This window comes from Nerophis ophidion, linkage group LG19, assembly GCF_033978795.1.
Source record: "Nerophis ophidion isolate RoL-2023_Sa linkage group LG19, RoL_Noph_v1.0, whole genome shotgun sequence".
In the NCBI taxonomy this organism is placed as follows: Eukaryota; Metazoa; Chordata; class Actinopteri; order Syngnathiformes; family Syngnathidae; genus Nerophis; species Nerophis ophidion.
In genome coordinates this window covers 42,937,231-42,957,239 of record NC_084629.1, presented here as the reverse complement: position 1 = coordinate 42,957,239, position 20,009 = coordinate 42,937,231, and the positions used below count along the sequence as shown (strand labels likewise).

At 42.9% G+C, this 20,009-nt stretch overlaps 1 protein-coding gene across 1 annotated transcript in view; it reads left to right on the top strand.

Annotated features, from left to right (window-relative positions):
- myo3b (myosin IIIB) overlaps positions 1-20,009 on the top strand; it is a 327,297-nt gene that overhangs the window by 288,249 nt on the left and 19,039 nt on the right. The window contains 1 exon segment of the mRNA XM_061880054.1: positions 495-639. Coding sequence (XP_061736038.1) covers positions 495-618 — 124 coding nt within the window. The 3' untranslated portion in view covers positions 619-639.

Genomic DNA, 20,009 nt, shown 5'->3' with positions numbered 1-20,009 from the left:
AGATGATGTCTTGCCATGTAAATGGAGCGCCTGAGGTAACACCATGCTCTCTTATTAAAGTTCAAGTAGCAATGATTGTCACACACACACTAGGTGTGGCTAAATTATTCTCTACATTTGACCCATCACCCTTGATCACCCCCTGGTGAGCAGCAGCGGTGGCCACAAATCATTTTTGGTGATTTAACCCCCAATTCCCAGCCTTGATGCTGAGTGCCAAGCAGGGAGGTAATGGCTCCCATTTTTTATAGTCTTTGGTATGACTCGCCCGGGGATTTGAACTCACAACCTACCCATCTCAGGGCGGACATGAGCATCGCTCGACCATGCATGTTCATTTTAATTGTTGAAGGTCTGATTTGAAGGTGTACCATAAATAACACGCCGGCTCACATCAGACTGAGTAAGAACTCGTCGGAACGTCTTCAGTTTGTCCCTTTTTCCCTCGGCGTGATGACAGCTGGCTTTAACTGCAAACTTCTCGCCCCTTGCAGTCAAATCAAAGTGCTGGACGGAGAGGACGAGTACTACAAATTACTTTCAAGGGCCGAGTCCATCCCTGAAGAAGAGTACGAGAGCTCAGTTCTCGGGGCTTCTCTTCTCGCCAGCCAGAGATGAGCCTTAACGTCACGTCAGCCGGTAAGACAGACACTCCAAAGACTGTCCTCCCTGCTGGATGTTGCGCTGGTATGTGGCGTCAGCCTGCAGAGGAGATGTCCTCGCCTTTTAATCCTCTCTCCTCTCCAGGGATGACTCACTTACTGCTCGTGTAGCTCTTGTTCACAATTTCTTCCTGTCAAATACTTTCACCAACAGCCATATACTCCAGAACATTTGTGACATTCGTCTTTATTATTGTTTTCATATGGAGACATGTTTGTGATTTTCATCTACATTTAAATGGCGACTGCACTTTTTATTGGAATTTTGCTTATCGATCAGAATCCTTGTGAGAGACAAGAAGACAAAAGTTTGTCTTTTTGCAGACTAACATGTAAAGATGTCTCATTTTAGGTCGCTAGCAGTGCAGCTAATGGCAGCAATCAATTCTACTTCTAAATCCTCTTTGATTGATTGATTGATTGAAACTTTTATTAGTAGATTGCACAGTACAGTACATATTCCCTACAATTGACCACTAAATGGTAACACCCCAATAAGTTTTTCAACTTGTTTAAGTCGGGGTCCACGTTCATCAATTCATGGTACAAATATATACTATCAGCATAATACAGTCATCACACAAGTTAATCATCATAGTATATACATTGAATTATTTACATTATTTACAATCCGGGGGGTGGGATGAGGAGCTTTGGTTGATATCAGTACTTCAGTCATCAACAATTGCATCAACAGAGAAATGTGGACATTGAAACAGTGTAGGTGTGACTTAGTAGGATATGTACAGCCAGCAGAGAACATAGTGAGTTCACATAGCATAAGAACAAGTATATACATTAGAAGTACATTTGAGTTGTTTATAATCCGGGGAGATGGGATGTGAATGGAGGAGGGTATTAGTAAAGTGTTGAAGTTGCCTGGAGTTGTTGTTTTAGAGCGGTTTTGAAGGAAAAAATCTGAAAATTTGCGCGCAACCGCTATTGTAGTCCGTGCCAACACTGTCATCCATAGTCTTCTTTTTCTCTATCTTCTTGTTATTTGACATTCATCCGCCACTGTTGCCATTTCTAATATAAAGTAGTATAAAGTTCTTACTTATATCTGTCAGTAAACTCGCCATGAAAGCACTAAAACATACCGGTGTAGTGACTTTACATTATTCACCCAAGGAACTTTACTTAATAGAGAGTTCCGGTCTTGACACATTTCGGGCGTTGTTGTTGCACTTGTGAGCCTGGATGAGGAGATACTGCTCCGTTATTGATTGAAGTAAAGTCTGAATGTCATTAAAACAGTTAGCGCCATCTTTTGACACTTCTTCCACTCTGGCAGGTTCAAACACAGGTGACATCTATTAATCAGACAAGAAGCAAGGAACCAAGCAGACACAGGGTTAAATAGAGCTCATGAGGAGACACGTGTTTTGGGCTGTACTCTAGTTACAGATCCAAACAACGTTCTAAAGAACAGCCCGCGTGCCTCCTGTATTTATTTGGGAAATCTCTATGACATCATTGTGACTGAGGGAAAGGGGGGAGTGGACTCGACGCTAGATAAGTTAATACAAAAATGCTAATATGTTGACACTTGGTGCTATCACCCAGTCTGTTCTTGTGCTGGTCCCAGAACAGAATGTTTGGCCTTGGCAGTCAGCAGGCGGAATCTGGACAGAACACTCATAGGAAAGAAAGTTAAGCAATCCCTCAGATTGCTAGTTCTGCAAAAATAAAGAAAAAACCCTTCAGCACAAATTGACAATACTTTATAGTAACGGCCCTTAAGCATATAGTTATGATGATAATATATACATAATTATTCCAACACTCCCGTCCTTGCACGCTACACCGCTACAACAAAGTTGACGGGGATAAGACGCTGTCCAAGTGGGAGCACGTAAATAAGAGCGCCCACAAAACGGTGCATCCTGAAGAGACTGTCAAGGTGAGTTGAAGGTGATGTGTAAAACATCATCTTTGCAACATTTTGAGCAAAGAAGCACCATTACATGTTATGTAGACCACAAGGAAGTCTTTTACATTTAGAAAATAATCATAACAATATGACTCCTTTAATGCGCCTTAAAATTCGGTGTACATTTTGTATGAAAATAGGCCTGAGTAGAGCCGTTCATCAACAGTGACAAATGTCATTTTAGGCCATACAACACGAAAACAAACATCCATGCATCCATTTCCTACCGCTGATTCCCTTTGGGATCGCGGGGGGTGCTGGTGCCTATCTCAGCTACAATCAGGCGGAAGGCGGGGTACACCCTGGAAAAGTCGCCACCTCAACCCAGACTATATATATATATATATATATATATATATATATATATATATTTTTTTTTTTTTTTTTTTTTATATATATATATATTAAAAAATATTACAATTTTGAGAGGGCATATATTGCAAATTTTGTGTTTCTGACATAAAAAACTGAGTTTTATTTAACAAAGTGCATAAAAAACTGAAAAAAATTTGAATGTATGTATATATATATATATATATATATATATATATATATATATATATATATATATACGATAAGTATTAATGACATTGACAGGTAGTGGTGACAATAATCCAGCACTGACTGGAGGAGAAAGCAAGTCTAAATAGTGGCTGGCTGATTGACACCAGGTGGGCCAGGTGTCAATCAGCCACAAATGAGGGGACACAGCACTCAGATAAACAAGCAGGAAATAAAGACAAAATAAAAGCGCTGACAGGAAACAAAGACATACACAGAGGAAAAACTAAAACAAAACCAAATTGTCAGGGACAAGCCTGACAGAAGGGACCTAATTCTTCTCATCCTCAGGACATTTTTACCGATACACTAAACAAACATCTGACTGCAACTTTAGGACGTTTTGCATAATGACCACAAATGTTGCTGCACACCTTTAGTGTACAGACACACACATACAGTATCTGTACAGTTTGGGTAAGATCTGTTAAAACCAACATTGTCTTTACAAGCATGGGACTTGGTAACTAATTGCCCATTTGTCTATTGACTGGAAGACTTTGGGACATTGTCTGCATGTCTTTTGATCACAACCCAGATGTCATTTACAGTTCTGGGAACAAATATATTGGAGATGTCATCAGTAAATATGCTGCAATGGAGGTTTGGTGACATTCTGCCTGAACAATAGAAACAAGTGACAAGCAAGGATTTCCTCAGAGAAAACTTCAGTTGATAGTTTTCTTCAAAGTATGATAGTTTTCTTCAAAGTATGATAGTTTTCTTCCAAGTAGTCCATGTCCAACATAAGGCCTCCACCTCAGTGGTGTACAAAGCTTCAGGTCAGCCATCAGAACCCAAGACAAGTCCTTGCAAAACCCAAAACATGTTTTCCTCTGAGCTTTCAGTAAGAGAGAAGCGTTGCTGCCTCCCAGACAGAACCTCAACTCGCTCCAAATTCCAACCTAAATACTGGAATTTACTTTTAAGTTGCACGTCGGAAATTTGGGGCCGCCGAGTTGATTTTCGGATCCTTTTTTTTTCCCGCTCATTCAATTTGCATATCATTTACTGTATCTGCCAGTGTTGACACCCGGGGCCTGAGAGGAGATTCTCATCTTAATAGGAAGAGTAGGCCGCTCTGACTGAAGATCTCATCTTGTTCTAATGTTCACAGGCCAAAACATTGCAGCTCTGCCTCCATAGTGAGGGGCTTCACTTGGCTTCACGGGACTATTGGCGGCTTTAAAGTGGCCTTTGGCCATCGTCCAGACTCACTTTAAAGTGGCCTGTGGCCATCATCCAGACTCACTTTAAGGTGACCTGTGGCCATCATCCAGACTCACTTTAAAGTGGCCTGTGGCCATCATCCAGACTCACTTTAAGGTGACCTGTGGCCATCATCCAGACTCACTTTAATGTGGCCCTCATCCAGAGTCACTTTAAAGTGGCCTGTGGCCATCATCCAGACTCACTTTAAGGTGACCTGTGGCCATCATCCAGACTCACTTTAATGTGGCCCTCATCCAGAGTCACTTTAAAGTGGCCTGTGGCCATCATCCAGACTCACTTTAATGTGGCCCTCATCCAGAGTCACTTTAAAGTGGCCTGCGGCCATCGTCTAGACTGACTTTAATTTGGCCTGTGGCCATCGTCCAGACTCACTTTAAGTGGTCTGTGGCCATCATCCAGACTCACTTTAAAGTGGCCTGTGGCCATCATCCAGACTCACTTTAACTGGCCTGTGGCCATCATCCAGACTCACTTTAATGTGGTCTGTGGCCATCATCCAGACTCACTTTAATGTTGCCTGTGGCCATCATCCAGACTCACTTTAAAGTGGCCTGTGGCCATCATCCAGACTCACTTTAAAGTGGCATGTGGCCATCATCCAGACTCACTTTAATGTTGCCTGTGGCCATCATCCAAACTCACTTTAAGGTGGCCTGTGGCCATCATCCAGACTCACTTTAAGTGGCCTGTGGCCATCATCCAGACTCACTTTAAGTGGTCTGTGGCCATCATCCAGACTCACTTTAAGTGGTCTGTGGCCATCATCCAGACTCACTTTAATGTGGTCTGCGGCCATCGTCTAGACTGACTTTAATTTGGCCTGTGGCCATCATCCAGACTCACTTTAACTGGCCTGTGGCCATCATCCAGACTCACTTTAATGTGGTCTGTGGCCATCATCCAGACTCACTATAAATTGGCCTGTGGCCATCATCCAGACTCACTTTAAAGTGGTCTGTGGCCATCATCCAGACTCACTTTAAGTGGTCTGTGGCCATCATCCAGACTCACTTTAACTGGCCTGTGGCCATCATCCAGACTCACTTTAAAGTGGCCTGTGGCCATCATCCAGACTCACTTTAAAGTGGCCTGTGGCCATCGTCCAGACTCACTTTAATGTGGTCTGTGGCCATCATCCAGACTCACTTTAAAGTGGCCAGTGGCCATCATCCAGACTCACTTTAAGGTGGCCTGTGGCCATCATCCAGACTCACTTTAACTGGCCTGTGGCCATCATCCAGACTCACTTTAAAGTGGCCTGTGGCCATCATCCAGACTCACTTTAATGTTGCCTGTGGCCATCATCCAGACTCACTATAAATTGGCCTGTGGCCATCATCCAGACTCACTTTAAAGTGGTCTGTGGCCATCATCCAGACTCACTTTAATGTGGTCTGTGGCCATCATCCAGACTCACTTTAATGTTGCCTGTGGCCATCATCCAGACTCACTATAAATTGGCCTGTGGCCATCATCCAGACTCACTTTAAAGTGGTCTGTGGCCATCATCCAGACTCACTTTAAAGTGGTCTGTGGCCATCATCCAGACTCACTTTAACTGGCCTGTGGCCATCATCCAGACTCACTTTAAAGTGGCCTGTGGCCATCATCCAGACTCACTTTAAAGTGGCCTGTGGCCATCGTCCAGACTCACTTTAATGTGGTCTGTGGCCATCATCCAGACTCACTTTAAAGTGGCCAGTGGCCATCATCCAGACTCACTTTAAGGTGGCCTGTGGCCATCATCCAGACTCACTTTAACTGGCCTGTGGCCATCATCCAGACTCACTTTAAAGTGGCCTGTGGCCATCATCCAGACTCACTTTAAAGTGGCCTGTGGCCATCGTCCAGACTCACTTTAATGTGGTCTGTGGCCATCATCCAGACTCACTTTAAAGTGGCCTGTGGCCATCATCCAGACTCACTTTAAGATGACCTGTGGCCATCAGCCAGACTCACTTTAATGTGGCCCTCATCCAGAGTCACTTTAAAGTGGCCTGTGGCCATCATCCAGACTCACTTTAATGTGGCCCTCATCCAGAGTCACTTTAAAGTGGCCTGCGGCCATCGTCTAGACTGACTTTAATTTGGCCTGTGGCCATCGTCCAGACTCACTTTAAGTGGTCTGTGGCCATCATCCAGACTCACTTTAAAGTGGCCTGTGGCCATCATCCAGACTCACTTTAACTGGCCTGTGGCCATCATCCAGACTCACTTTAATGTGGTCTGTGGCCATCATCCAGACTCACTTTAATGTTGCCTGTGGCCATCATCCAGACTCACTTTAAAGTGGCCTGTGGCCATCATCCAGACTCACTTTAACGTGGCATGTGGCCATCATCCAGACTCACTTTAATGTTGCCTGTGGCCATCATCCAAACTCACTTTAAGGTGGCCTGTGGCCATCATCCAGACTCACTTTAAGTGGCCTGTGGCCATCATCCAGACTCACTTTAAGTGGTCTGTGGCCATCATCCAGACTCACTTTAACTGGCCTGTGGCCATCATCCAGACTCACTTTAAGTGGTCTGTGGCCATCATCCAGACTCACTTTAAAGTGGCCTGTGGCCATCATCCAGACTCACTTTAACTGGCCTGTGGCCATCATCCAGACTCACTTTAATGTGGTCTGTGGCCATCATCCAGACTCACTTTAATGTTGCCTGTGGCCATCATCCAGACTCACTTTAGAGTGGCCTGTGGCCATCATCCAGACTCACTTTAAATTGGCCTGTGGCCATCGTCCAGACTCACTTTAATGTGGTCTGTAGCCATCATCCAGACTCACTTTAAAGTGGCCAGTGGCCATCATCCAGACTCACTTTAAGTGGCCTGTGGCCATCATTCAGACTCACTTTAAAGTGGCCTGTGGCCATCATCCAGACTCACTTTAAGTGGCCTGTGGCCATCATCCAAACTCACTTTAATGTGGCCTGTGGCCATCATCCAGACTCACTTTAAAGTGGCCTGTGGCCATCATCCAGACTCACTTTAAGTGGCCTGTGGCCATCATTCAGACTCACTTTAAAGTGGCCTGTGGCCATCATCCAGACTCACTTTAACGTGGCCTGTGGCCATCATCCAGACTCACTTTAAAGTGGCCTGTGGCCATCATCCAGACTCACTTTAAGTGGCCTGTGGCCATCATCCAAACTCACTTTAAGGTGGCCTGTGGCCATCATCCAGACTCACTTTAAGTGGCCTGTGGCCATCATCCAGACTCACTTTAACTGGCCTGTGGCCATCATCCAGACTCACTTAATGTGGCCTGTGGCCATCATCCAGACTCACATTAATGTGGCCATCATTGAGACTCACTTTAAAGTGGCCTGTGGCCATCATCCAGACTCACTTTAATGTTGCCTGTGGCCATCATCCAGACTCACTATAAAATGGCCTGTGGCCATCATCCAGACTCACTTTAAAGTGGCCTGTGGCCATCATCCAGACTCACTTTAAGTGGCCTGTGGCCATCATTCAGACTCACTTTAAAGTGGCCTGTGGCCATCATCCAGACTCACTTTAATGTGGCCTGTGGCCATCATCCAGACTCACTTTAAAGTGGCCTGTGGCCATCATCCAGACTCACTTTAAGTGGCCTGTGGCCATCATCCAAACTCACTTTAAGGTGGCCTGTGGCCATCATCCAGACTCACTTTAAGTGGCCTGTGGCCATCATTCAGACTCACTTTAAAGTGGCCTGTGGCCATCATCCAGACTCACTTTAATGTGGCCTGTGGCCATCATCCAGACTCACATTAATGTGGCCATCATTGAGACTCACTTTAAAGTGGCCTGTGGCCATCATTCAGACTCACTTTATTGTGGCCTTTGGCCATCATTGAGACTCACTTTATTGTGGCCTGTGGCCATCATCCAGACTCACTTTAAAGTGGCCTGTGGCCATCATCCAGACTCACTTTATTGTGGCCTGTGGCCATCATCCAGGCACATTTCATAACGTATTGTATTTTCTGGATTATAAGGCGCACTTAAAATCCTTTCATTTTCTCAAAACTCGACAGTGCTCTTTATAACCCGATGCGCCTTATGTACGGAATCATTCTGGTTGTGCTTACCGACCTCAAAGCTATTTTATTTGGTACATGATGTATTGATAAGTGTGACCAGTAGATGGCAGTCACACATAAGAGATACACGTAAACTGCAATATGACTCAAGTAAACAACATCAACATTTTATGTTTTATTGAAAATATAGAACATTACACAGGGTGCTCAAAAATCTGTCAAAAAGTTTTAGTAGGACTTTGGTAAGCTATGAAGCCAGACTGCCTGATGGATTGTACTGTGCTTCAACAAAGGAGTATTATTATGCTGTGGGTGTGTAAGGTAAGACATATTATCTGCTGTTTTGTTTCGTAATAGTCAGTAAGCTTCTTCTTCTTCTTCTTCTTGTTATGTGACATTCATCCTCCACTGTTGCCATGTCTAATATAAAGTAGTGTAAAGTTCTTACTTATATCTGTCAGTAAACTCCCCATGAAAGCACTAAAAAACTAAAAAATGTAATCTAAAAAAGTTTACATTATTCACGCAAGGAACTTTAGTCATTAGAGAGTTCTGGTCACGGGACACATTTCCGGGTGCTGTTGTTGCACTAGTGAGCCACGGGTGAGGCGACGCTGCTCCGTTATTGATTGAAGTAAAGTCTGAATGTCATTAAAACAGTTAGTGCCATCTTTTGACACTTCTTCCACTACCGTCCTTGCACGCTACACCGCTGCAACAAAGATGAGGCTGTCCAAGTGGAGGCACGTAAATAAGACCGCCCCCGAAAGCGACTTGAACATCATCTATGCAGCATTTTGAGCAAAGAAGCACCATTACATGTTATGTAGACCACAAGGAAGTATTTTACTTTTAGAAAATAATCATAATTAAAGCTTCAAGCAGCGATGGACGGGACTGACTTTTGCTGGTGTTTCCTTCCTTTACCCATTCAACATATCTTTACCCGCACCTTACCTACCCTCCCTGCATCCTGAGGTCACACTCGTGCTTTTTTGTTTCACCCATTCACGATGGTGCTTCCTGCCATCACCCAGACAACATATCTTTACCTGCACGTTACCTACCTTCTCTGTATCCTGGAGTCAAACTGGTGCCTCCTTCTTTCACCCAGTCAACATATCTTTACCTGCACAGTACCTACCTTCTCTGCATTGTGTGGGCACGCTGGTTCTTCCTGCTTTTAAGCGGCCATAGAAAAACTCTTTCGTCAAATTGTAATTATAAGGGTTCAATCTCTTTCCTATGCTAGTTTGAAGCCGACACAACAAACGCGCTCATAGTAGATAATGTTTGAAAAAAGGTGACGGGTTTTTACAAAGCTTTTGTTTTGAACGGGTAATTGCCAACTTCTTGTTGATTTTTGCTGAAGGGTGTCAATGAATGAAATGTAGGTCTGAGTGAGACCTACATAGAGGTTTTTGTTTCATGTCTCTACAACATTCCTACCTGAAGTTACAAGCAGTTTTGTCTGTGTTTTCTTCCTAGGAGCAATCTTGTCTGTGTTGTATTTCTAGGGGGCGCTAGAGCACAATTTTAAGTTTGGGGGTTTGGTTTTTTTATTCGATCGCAATTTTCGCCAGTCCTGATGTGTGTGTCCAGTTTGGTGAGTTTTAAAGCATTTTAAGGGGGTCCAATTACAGCTCAAAGAGGCAAAAATGACATTTTTTAGGAAACTTTTGTTTTGAAGGGCTGTTTGCCAACTTCCTGTTGATTTTTGCTGAAGGATGTCAGTTTATGAAATGTAGGTCTAAGTCAGACCTACATAGAAGTTTTTCTTTTATGTCTCTACGACATTCCTAACTTAAGTTACAAGCAGTTTTGTCTGTGTTTTTTCCTAGAGAGCGCTAGAGTGAAGTTTTGAGTTTTGGGTTTTTGTTTTTTTTTTAGATAGCAATTTTCGCCAGTCCTGATGTGTGTGTCAAATTTGGTGAGTTTTGAAGCATGTTAAGGAGGTCAAATTACAGCTCAACGAGGCAGCGGTATAATAATAACAATAAACCCTTAGAACAGGGGTAGGGAACCTATGGCTCTAGAGCCAGATGTGGCTCTTTTGATGACTGCATCTGGCTCTCAGATAAATCTGAGCTGACATTGCTTAACACGATAAGTAATCAATAATTCCACTTGTAATCACAGTGTTAAAAACAACGTTCTAAATATGAAACATTCTCATGCATTTTTATGTTCAAGAAGTTGCATTAATGGTAAGAAGTAATGTATTTATAATTGGTTAGTGTGGGGCTTGCCCTCCTGGGGGTTCTTCAGACCACCAAGAGCCTGTTTTAGGGTTACAATATTGTTTTATTTTATTTTTCTCTCAGTTGCTTTACAGCAATTATCTTTTTCTCTTTCGTCCTCACTCGCGCTCTGGCTCCAGCCCCAACCCTGTCTCTCCTCCTGGCTGCTGCTTATAACAGAGCGACAGGTGATTAGATAAAAAGGCCCAGGTGGGCCGTCAACGCACCTGTTGCTGATTTCGAGGCCGGTCCTGGCAACATCCCGCTTTGCTGCAGGCCACGCCCCCTCCACAGTTAGCTTCAGAATAACAATGTTATTACAAAGAATAAGGGACTTATCATACTCTGGAAATGTTGGTCTTACTTAAAAATGCACGTGTTTAGTTGTGTTCAGTGTTAAAAAAAATATTATATGGCTCTTAGGCAAATACATTTTAAAATATTTGGTTTTTTGGCTCTCTCAGACAAAAAGGTTCCCGACCCCTGCCTTAGAAATACAATAGGGTCCCTAATAATATGACTCCTTTAAAGCACCTTATAATCCGCTGCACCTTTTGTATGAAAATAAACCTCAGTGGCATTTATTTTCTGTCCACGATCCGAGGAATAATTCTACTTCCGCATGTGCAGAAAAGAAAATAGTATGGAGGTTTTCAACTCATGGTCATATTAAAAGAGTCCAATGAAAGAGCACTGGCAGAGTGGTGTGATGTCATAGTTAGCAGAGAAGCATTTCACCTGCAGTGGTAGTCATGATGGAGGCTGCAGTAATTAATTTCACCTGCAGTGGTAGTCATGATGGAGGCTGCAGTAATTACGCCCTTGCTGGGATAGTTGTTTCCTCTGAAGAGCATCCGGAATTAGGTCACCCAGCAGCTCCCTGTGGTGCGTCTTAAAAGTACACTGAATCAATTAAGCGTGCTCATGCTCCGCTGATTATTTTGGCCTTGTTGTATCACGCAGAGAATTTCAAACAGGCGACTAGTTCGGAATAAGGAGCTCGGACGGCGCTGACTAACTGTGTCGGTGTGGGAGTTTCTTCTGTGCCAAATCAAGTCCCCGGCTGATTGGCTGCATTTGAATGGAGGTGTGATGCTGATTGTGTGCTGCTACAGGACATGTTTACTTTAGTTGTCTGATTGTGTGCTGCCACAGGACATGTTTACTTTAGTTGTCTGATTGTGTGCTGCTACAGGACATGTTCACTTTAGTTGTCTGATTATGTGCTGCTACAGGACATGTTTACTTTAGTTGTCTGATGGTGTGCTGCCACAGGACATGTTTACTTTAGTTGTCTGATTGTGTGCTGCTACAGGACATGTTTACTTTAGTTGTCTGATTGTGTGCTGCTACAGGACATGTTTACTTTAGTTGTCTGATTGTATGCTGCTACAGGACATGTTTACTTCAGTTGTCTGATGGTGTGCTGCTACAGGACATGTTTACTTTAGTTGTCTGATTGTGTGCTGCTACAGGACATGTTTACTTTAGTTGACTGATTGTGTGCTGCTACAGGACATGTTTACTTTAGTTGTCTGATTGTGTGCTGCTAAAGGACATGTTTACTTTAGTTGTCTGATGGTGTGCTGCCACAGGACATGTTTACTTTAGTTGTCTGATTGTGTGCTGCTACAGGACATGTTTACTTTAGTTGTCTGATTGTGTGCTGCTACAGGACATGTTTACTTTAGTTGTCTGATTGTATGCTGCTACAGGACATGTTTACTTTAGTTGTCTGATTGTGTGCTGCTACAGGACATGTTTACTTTAGTTCTCTGATTGTGTGCTGCTACAGGATATGTTTACTTTAGTTGTCTGATTGTGTGCTGCTACAGGACATGTTTACTTTAGTTGTCTGATTGTGTGCTGCTACAGGACATGTTTACTTTAGTTGTCTGATTGTGTGCTGCTACAGGACATGTTTACTTTAGTTCTCTGATTGTGTGCTGCTACAGGATATGTTTACTTTAGTTGTCTGATCGTGTGCTGCTACAGGACATGTTTACTTTAGCTGTCTGATTGTGTGCTGCTACAGGACATGTTTACTTTAGTTGTCTGATTGTGTGCTGCTACAGGACATGTTTACTTTAGTTGTCTGATTCTGTGCTGCTACAGGACATGTTTACTTTAGTTGTCTGATTGTGTGATGCTACAGGACATGTTTACTTTAGCTGTCTGATTGTGTGCTGCTACAGGACATGTTTACTTTAGTTGTCTGATTGTGTGCTGCTACAGGACATGTTTACTTTAGTTGTCTGATTGTGTGCTGCTACAGGACATGTTTACTTTAGTTGTCTGATTGTGTGCTGCTACAGGACATGTTTACTTTAGTTGTCTGATTGTGTGCTGCTACAGGACATGTTTAGTTTAGTTGTCTGATTGTGTGCTGCTACAGGACATGTTTACTTTAGTTGACTGATTGTGTGCTGCTACAGGACATGTTTACTTTAGTTGTCTGATTGTGTGCTGCTACAGGACATGGTTACTTCAGTTGTCTGATGGTGTGCTGCTACAGGACATGTTTACTTTAGTTGTCTGATTGTGTGCTGCTACAGGACATGTTTACTTTAGTTGACTGATTGTGTGCTGCTACAGGACATGTTTACTTTAGTTGTCTGATTGTGTGCTGCTACAGGACATGTTTACTTTAGTTGTCTGATGGTGTGCTGCCACAGGACATGTTTACTTTAGTTGTCTGATTGTGTGCTGCTACAGGACATGTTTACTTTAGTTGTCTGATTGTGTGCTGCTACAGGACATGTTTACTTTAGTTGTCTGATTGTGTGCTGCTACAGGACATGTTTAATTTAGTTGTCTGATCGTGTGCTGCTACAGGACATGTTTACTTTAGTTGTCTGATCGTGTGCTGCTACAGGACATGTTTACTTTAGTTGTCTGATCGTGTGCTGCTACAGGACATGTTTACTTTAGTTGTCTGATTGTGTGCTGCTACAGGACATGTTTACTTTAGTTGTCTCATTGGGTGCTACTACAGGACATGTTTACTTTAGTTGTCTGATTGTGTGCTGCTACAGGACATGTTTACTTTAGTTGTCTGATTGTGTGCTGCTACAGGACATGTTTACTTTAGTTGACTGATTATGTGCTGCTACAGGACATGTTTACTTTAGTTTTCTGATTGTGTGCTGCTACAGGACATGTTTACTTTACTCATCTGATGGTGTGCTGCTACAGGACATGTTTACTTTAGTTGACTGATTGTGTGCTGCAACAGGACATGTTTACTTTAGTTGACTGATTATGTGCTGCTACAGGACATGTTTACTTTAGTTGTCTGATTGTGTGCTGCTACAGGACATGTTTACTTTACTCGTATGATGGTGTGCTGCTACAGGACATGTTTACTTTAGTTGTCTGATGGTATGCTGCTACAGGACATGTTTACTTTAGTTGTCTGATTGTGTGCTGCTACAGGACATGTTTACTTTAGTTGTCTGATGATGTGCTGCTACAGGACATGTTTACTTTAGTTGTCTAATTGTGTGCTGCTACAGGACATGTTTACTTTAGTTGTCTGATTGTGTGCTGCTACAGGACATGTTTACTTTAGTTGTTTGATGGTGTGCTGCTACAGGACATGTTTACTTTAGTTGTCTGATGGTTTGCTGCTACAGGACATGTTTACTTTAGTTGTCTGATTGTGTGCTGCTACAGGACATGTTTACTTTAGTTATCTGATGGTGTGCTGCTACAGGACATGTTTACTTTAGTTGTCTGATTGTGTGCTACTACAGGACATGTTTACTTTAGTTGTCTGATGGTGTGCTGCTACAGGACATGTTTACTTTAGTTGTCTGATTGTGTGCTGCTACAGGACATGTTTACTTTAGTTGTCTGATGGTGTGCTGCTACAGGACATGTTTACTTTAGTTGTCTGATGGTTTGCTGCTACAGGACATGTTTACTTTAGTTGTCTGATTGTGTGCTGCTACAGGACATGTTTACTTTAGTTATCTGATGGTGTGCTGCTACAGGACATGTTTACTTTAGTTGTCTGATTGTGTGCTGCTACAGGACATGTTTACTTTAGTTATCTGATGGTGTGCTGCTACAGGACATGTTTACTTTAGTTGTCTGATTGTGTGCTGCTACAGGACATGTTTACTTTAGTTGTCTGATTGTGTGCTGCTACAGGACATGTTTACTTTAGTTATCTGATGGTGTGCTGCTACAGGACATGTTTACTTTAGTTGTCTGATTGTGTGCTGCTACAGGACATGTTTACTTTAGTTGTCTGGTGTGCTGTTACAGGACATGTTTACTTTAGTTGTCTGATGGTGTGCTGCTACAGGACATGTTTACTTTAGTTGTCTGATTGTGTGCTGCTACAGGACATGTTTACTTTAGTTGTCTGGTGTGCTGTTACAGGACATGTTTACTTTAGTTGTCTGATGGTGTGCTGCTACAGAAAATATTTACTTTAGTTGTCTGATGGTGTGCTGCTACAGGACATGTTTACTTTAGTTGTCTGATTGTGTGCTGCTACAGGACATGTTTACTTTAGTTGTCTGATGGTTTGCTGCTACAGGACATGTTTACTTTAGTTGTCTGGTGTGCTGTTACAGGACATGTTTACTTTAGTTGTCTGATGGTTTGCTGCTACAGGACATGTTTACTTTAGTTGTCTGGTGTGCTGTTACGGGAAATGTTTACTTTAGTTTTCTGATGGTGTGCTGCTACAGGACATGTTTACTTTAGTTGTCTGATTGTGTGCTGCTACAGTACATGTTTACTTTAGTTGTCTGGTGTGCTGTTACAGGACATGTTTACTTTAGTTGTCTGATGGTGTGCTGCTACAGAAAATATTTACTTTAGTTGTCTGATGGTGTGCTGCTACAGGACATGTTTACTTTAGTTGTCTGATTGTGTGCTGCTACAGGACATGTTTACTTTAGTTGTCTGATTGTGTGCTGCTACAGGACATGTTTACTTTAGTTGTCTGATGGTGTGCTGCTACAGGACATGTTTACTTTAGTTGTCTGATGGTTTGCTGCTACAGGACATGTTTACTTTAGTTGTCTGATTGTGTGCTGCTACAGGACATGTTTACTTTAGTTATCTGATGGTGTGCTGCTACAGGACATGTTTACTTTAGTTGTCTGATTGTGTGCTGCTACAGGACATGTTTACTTTAGTTGTCTGATGGTGTGCTGCTACAGGACATGTTTACTTTAGTTGTCTGATTGTGTGCTGTTACAGGACATGTTTACTTTAGTTGTCTGATTGTGTGCTGCTACAGGACATGTTTACTTTAGTTGTCTGATGGTGTGCTGCTACAGGACATGTTTACTTTAGTTGTCTGATGGCTTGCTGCTACAGGACATGTTTACTTTAGTTGTCTGATTGTGTGCTGCTACAGGACATGTTTACTTTAGTTATCTGATGGTGTGCTGCTACAGGACATGTTTACTTTAGTTGTCTGATTGTGTGCTGCTACAGGACATGTTTACTTTAGTTGTCTGGTGTGCTGTTACAGGACATGTTTACTTTAGTTGTCTGATGGTGTGCTGCTACAGAAAATATTTACTTTAGTTGTCTGATGGTGTGCTGCTACAGGACATGTTTACTTTAGTTGTCTGATTCTGTGCTGCTACAGGACATGTTTACTTTAGTTGTCTGATGGTTTGCTGCTACAGGACATGTTTACTTTAGTTGTCTGGTGTGCTGTTACAGGACATGTTTACTTTAGTTGTCTGATGGTTTGCTGCTACAGGACATGTTTACTTTAGTTGTCTGATGGTGTGCTGCTACAGGACATGTTTACTTTAGTTGTCTGATTGTGTGCTGGTACAGGACATGTTTACTTTAGTTGTCTGATGGTTTGCTGCTACAGGACATGTTTACTTTAGTTGTCTGGTGTGCTGTTACGGGACATGTTTACTTTAGTTTTCTGATGGTGTGCTGCTACAGGACATGTTTACTTTAGTTGTCTGATTGTGTGCTGCTACAGGACATGTTTACTTTAGTTATCTGATGGTGTGCTGCTACAGGACATGTTTACTTTGGTTGTCAAGTCACTTCTTCTGCGAGACAGACCCAGTCCACTGCAGCGTCTGTGTCAGCTCACCTGGAAGCAGTCAAGGCCTGAGGTGATCAAGTCTTGTCCGTACTGGTTAAAGGTGGCACTATGCGCAGCGGGAGGGAGGCCTGCTTTAACGTGGCCAACATGGCCGAGTCACGCCAACTACTTCTCACCGCCGACCTCCTTGTTGTTCTTCTCTTTCATTTCCATCCAGTTTTCCAAACCTCCTTTACGGAAATCGTTGGAGCCGCAGCCTCAACAAATGATGAAAAGCTTTTATTTTGTGGGGAAGCGTACTTACCTTTTCACCTAATAGTGATGTTTCACTTCAAAGGCAGGGTGTGCGATTAGGCCGCCATTGTAGTGCGTCTGTGTCCTCTCAGTTCAAAGGCAGAGTTTGAATACGCCGTTTCATGTGAAATCTTTCAAACACTCTTTTAATGCAGTTTACCTGCTTTTCATATCCAGATGAGTCTGATTTCCCTCCCACTGGCACCTGTGACACCACATTGTTGCAACACAGCCCAGTGACCTAGTCAGTCTTCACTATCAATCAATGTTTACTTATATAGCCCTAAATCACCAGTGTCTCAAAGGGCTGCACAAGCCACAACGACATCCTGGGCTCAGATCCCACATCAGGGCAAGGAAAAACTCAACACACCAGTGGATATGATGAACCGTCGAAGGTGAAATCCCTAAATTCCTTGAAGTAGCTGCTTGAGAAATGTTGTTCTTCAACAATTTGCTCAGGCATTTGTTGACAAAGTGGTGACCCTCGCCCCGTCCTTGTTTGTGAATGAGTGAGCATTTCATGGAAGCTGCTTTTATAGCCAATCATGGCACCCACCTGTTCCCAATTAGCCTGCACACCTGTGGGATGTTCCACATAAGTATTTGATGAGCATTCCTCAACTTTATCACTCTTTTTTGCCACTTGTCCCAGCTTTTTTGAAACATGTTGCAGGCATCAAATTCATAAGGAGCTAAAATTTGCTAAAAAAAATTACTACGTTTTCCAGTTCCAACATGAAATATCTTGTCTTTGTAGTCTACTTAATTGAATATAAGTTGAAAATGATTTGTTGTATTCTCTTTTTATTTACTATCTACACAAACTGACAACTTCACTGCTTTTGTACATTATGACCTTCATGGGGTAAATTCCATGTTTTTTATGAAACAAAACTCCCTATATCATACTTGCCAACCGTGAGACCTCTGATTTCGGGAGGTGGGGTGGGGGGCGTGGTTAAGATGTGAGGATTATATTTACAGCTAGATTCACCAAGTTAAGTATTTCATACATATATATATATATATATATATATATATATATGTGCGTATATATATATATATATGTGTATATATACATATATGTATGTATATTTATAATATATATTATATATATAAGAAATACTTGACTTTCAGTGAATTCTAGCTATATGTATATATATATATATATATATATATTTTATATATATATATATATATATATATATACATAAAATAAATACTTGAATTTAAGTGTTCATTTATTTACACATTTACATACACATAACACTAATCTACTCATTGTTGAGTTAAGGGTTGAATTGCCCATCATTGTTTTTCTAACTATATGCATGTACAGTAGATGGCAGTATTGTCCTGTTTAAGAGTGTCACAACATTGCTGTTTACGGCAGACAAACTGCTTTACGGTAGACGAAAACGGACTGCTGTTGTTGTGTGTTGTTACCGCGCTGGGAGGACGTTAATGAAACTGCCTAACAATAAACCCACATAAGAAACCAATAACTCGCCCTCGATCATTCTACAGTTATAACGTCATTGGGCAGACACGCTGTTTATATTTTGGGAAAGCAGACGTGAGAACAGGCTGTCGACACGTCACTCAGTTCCGCATGGAGCTGGATGGGGCGTGGCCTCCAGCCTCGCCTGAATTTTGGGAGATTTTTCGTGAGAAAACTTGTCCCGGGAGGTTTTCGGGAGAGGCGCTGAATTTTGGGAGTTTCCCGGAAAATCCGGGCAGGTTAGCAAGTCCATCCATCCATCCATTTCCTACCGCTTATTCCCTTTGGGGTCGCGGGGGGCGCTGGAACCTATCACAGCTAATATAGGGCAAGTATGCCCTATATTTGGAAAAAAATGTGCATCAAAAATAAATGCAGAATTGCATCTTAAAACTCATCTGTATACTCTAGCCTTTGAGTAGACCTCCTTTTTAGACCAGTTGATCTGCCGCTTCTTTTCTTTCTCCTATGTCCCCCCCTCCCTTGTGGAGGGGGTCCGGTCCGATGACCATGGATGAAGTACTGACTGTCCAGAGTCGAGACCCAGGATGGACCGCTCGTCGGGACCCAGGATGGACCGCTCGCCTGTATCGGTTGGGGACATCTCTACGCTGCTGATCCGCTTGTGATGGTTTCCTGTGGACGGGACTCTCGCTGCTGTCTTGGAGCCACTATGGATTGAACTTTCACAGTATCATGTTAGACCCGCTCGACATCCATTGCTTTCGGTCCCCTAGAGGGGGGGGGTTGCCCACATCTGAGGTCCTCTCCAAGGTTTCTCATAGTCAGCATTGTCAATGGCGTCCCACTGGATGTGAATTCTCCCTGCCCACTGGGTGTGAGTTTTCCTTGCCCTTTTGTGGGTTCTTCCGAGGATGTTGTAGTCGTAATGATTTGTGCAGTCCTTTGAGACATTTGTGATTTGGGGCTATATAAATAAACATTGATTGATCGATTGAAATATGCTGGGATCCTCTGTAGTTGCACTTCTGTTTGAAAAGACACTGCTTGGCTCTTCACTAGCTCCTGATTGCCAGCAAAGAAGTGGTCAACTGGATGCCAGATGTGCGTCGAGGGCTGGGAGTTGCCTGCAGACTGTGTTGATGAAAGCAGGGTTGGAGGCGGGCAGAGAGAGGGAGGGAGCATAAGAGGCGTGGAAGAAGGAGGAGATAAAAGAAGCTGTTGAGTTCATCAAAGGTCTGCTAATGACCGAAGACGCCATCAGGGTTAGGCCTGCTTTTGTTTCAGCTTCATCACACCTGCTGCTGGTCCAGGAGCTTCCCAGTGCTGGTTTGTTGTCAACATTAACATGCATGTAGAACGCAGGCGGGGGGGGTCCTAGTTCTCTCCCAGCTGATCTTCGCAGTCACCAAAACGTTTCGGTTTGAGTCCCCAACATGACTTCTCTTCTTCAAACCTGCGGGGGAGGCCAGCATTCAGGCTGCAATGAGGGCGACTCACACAACAATACGAGCGGCGTGTAAAAAAAAAAAAGCCGTTATCCTGTACGC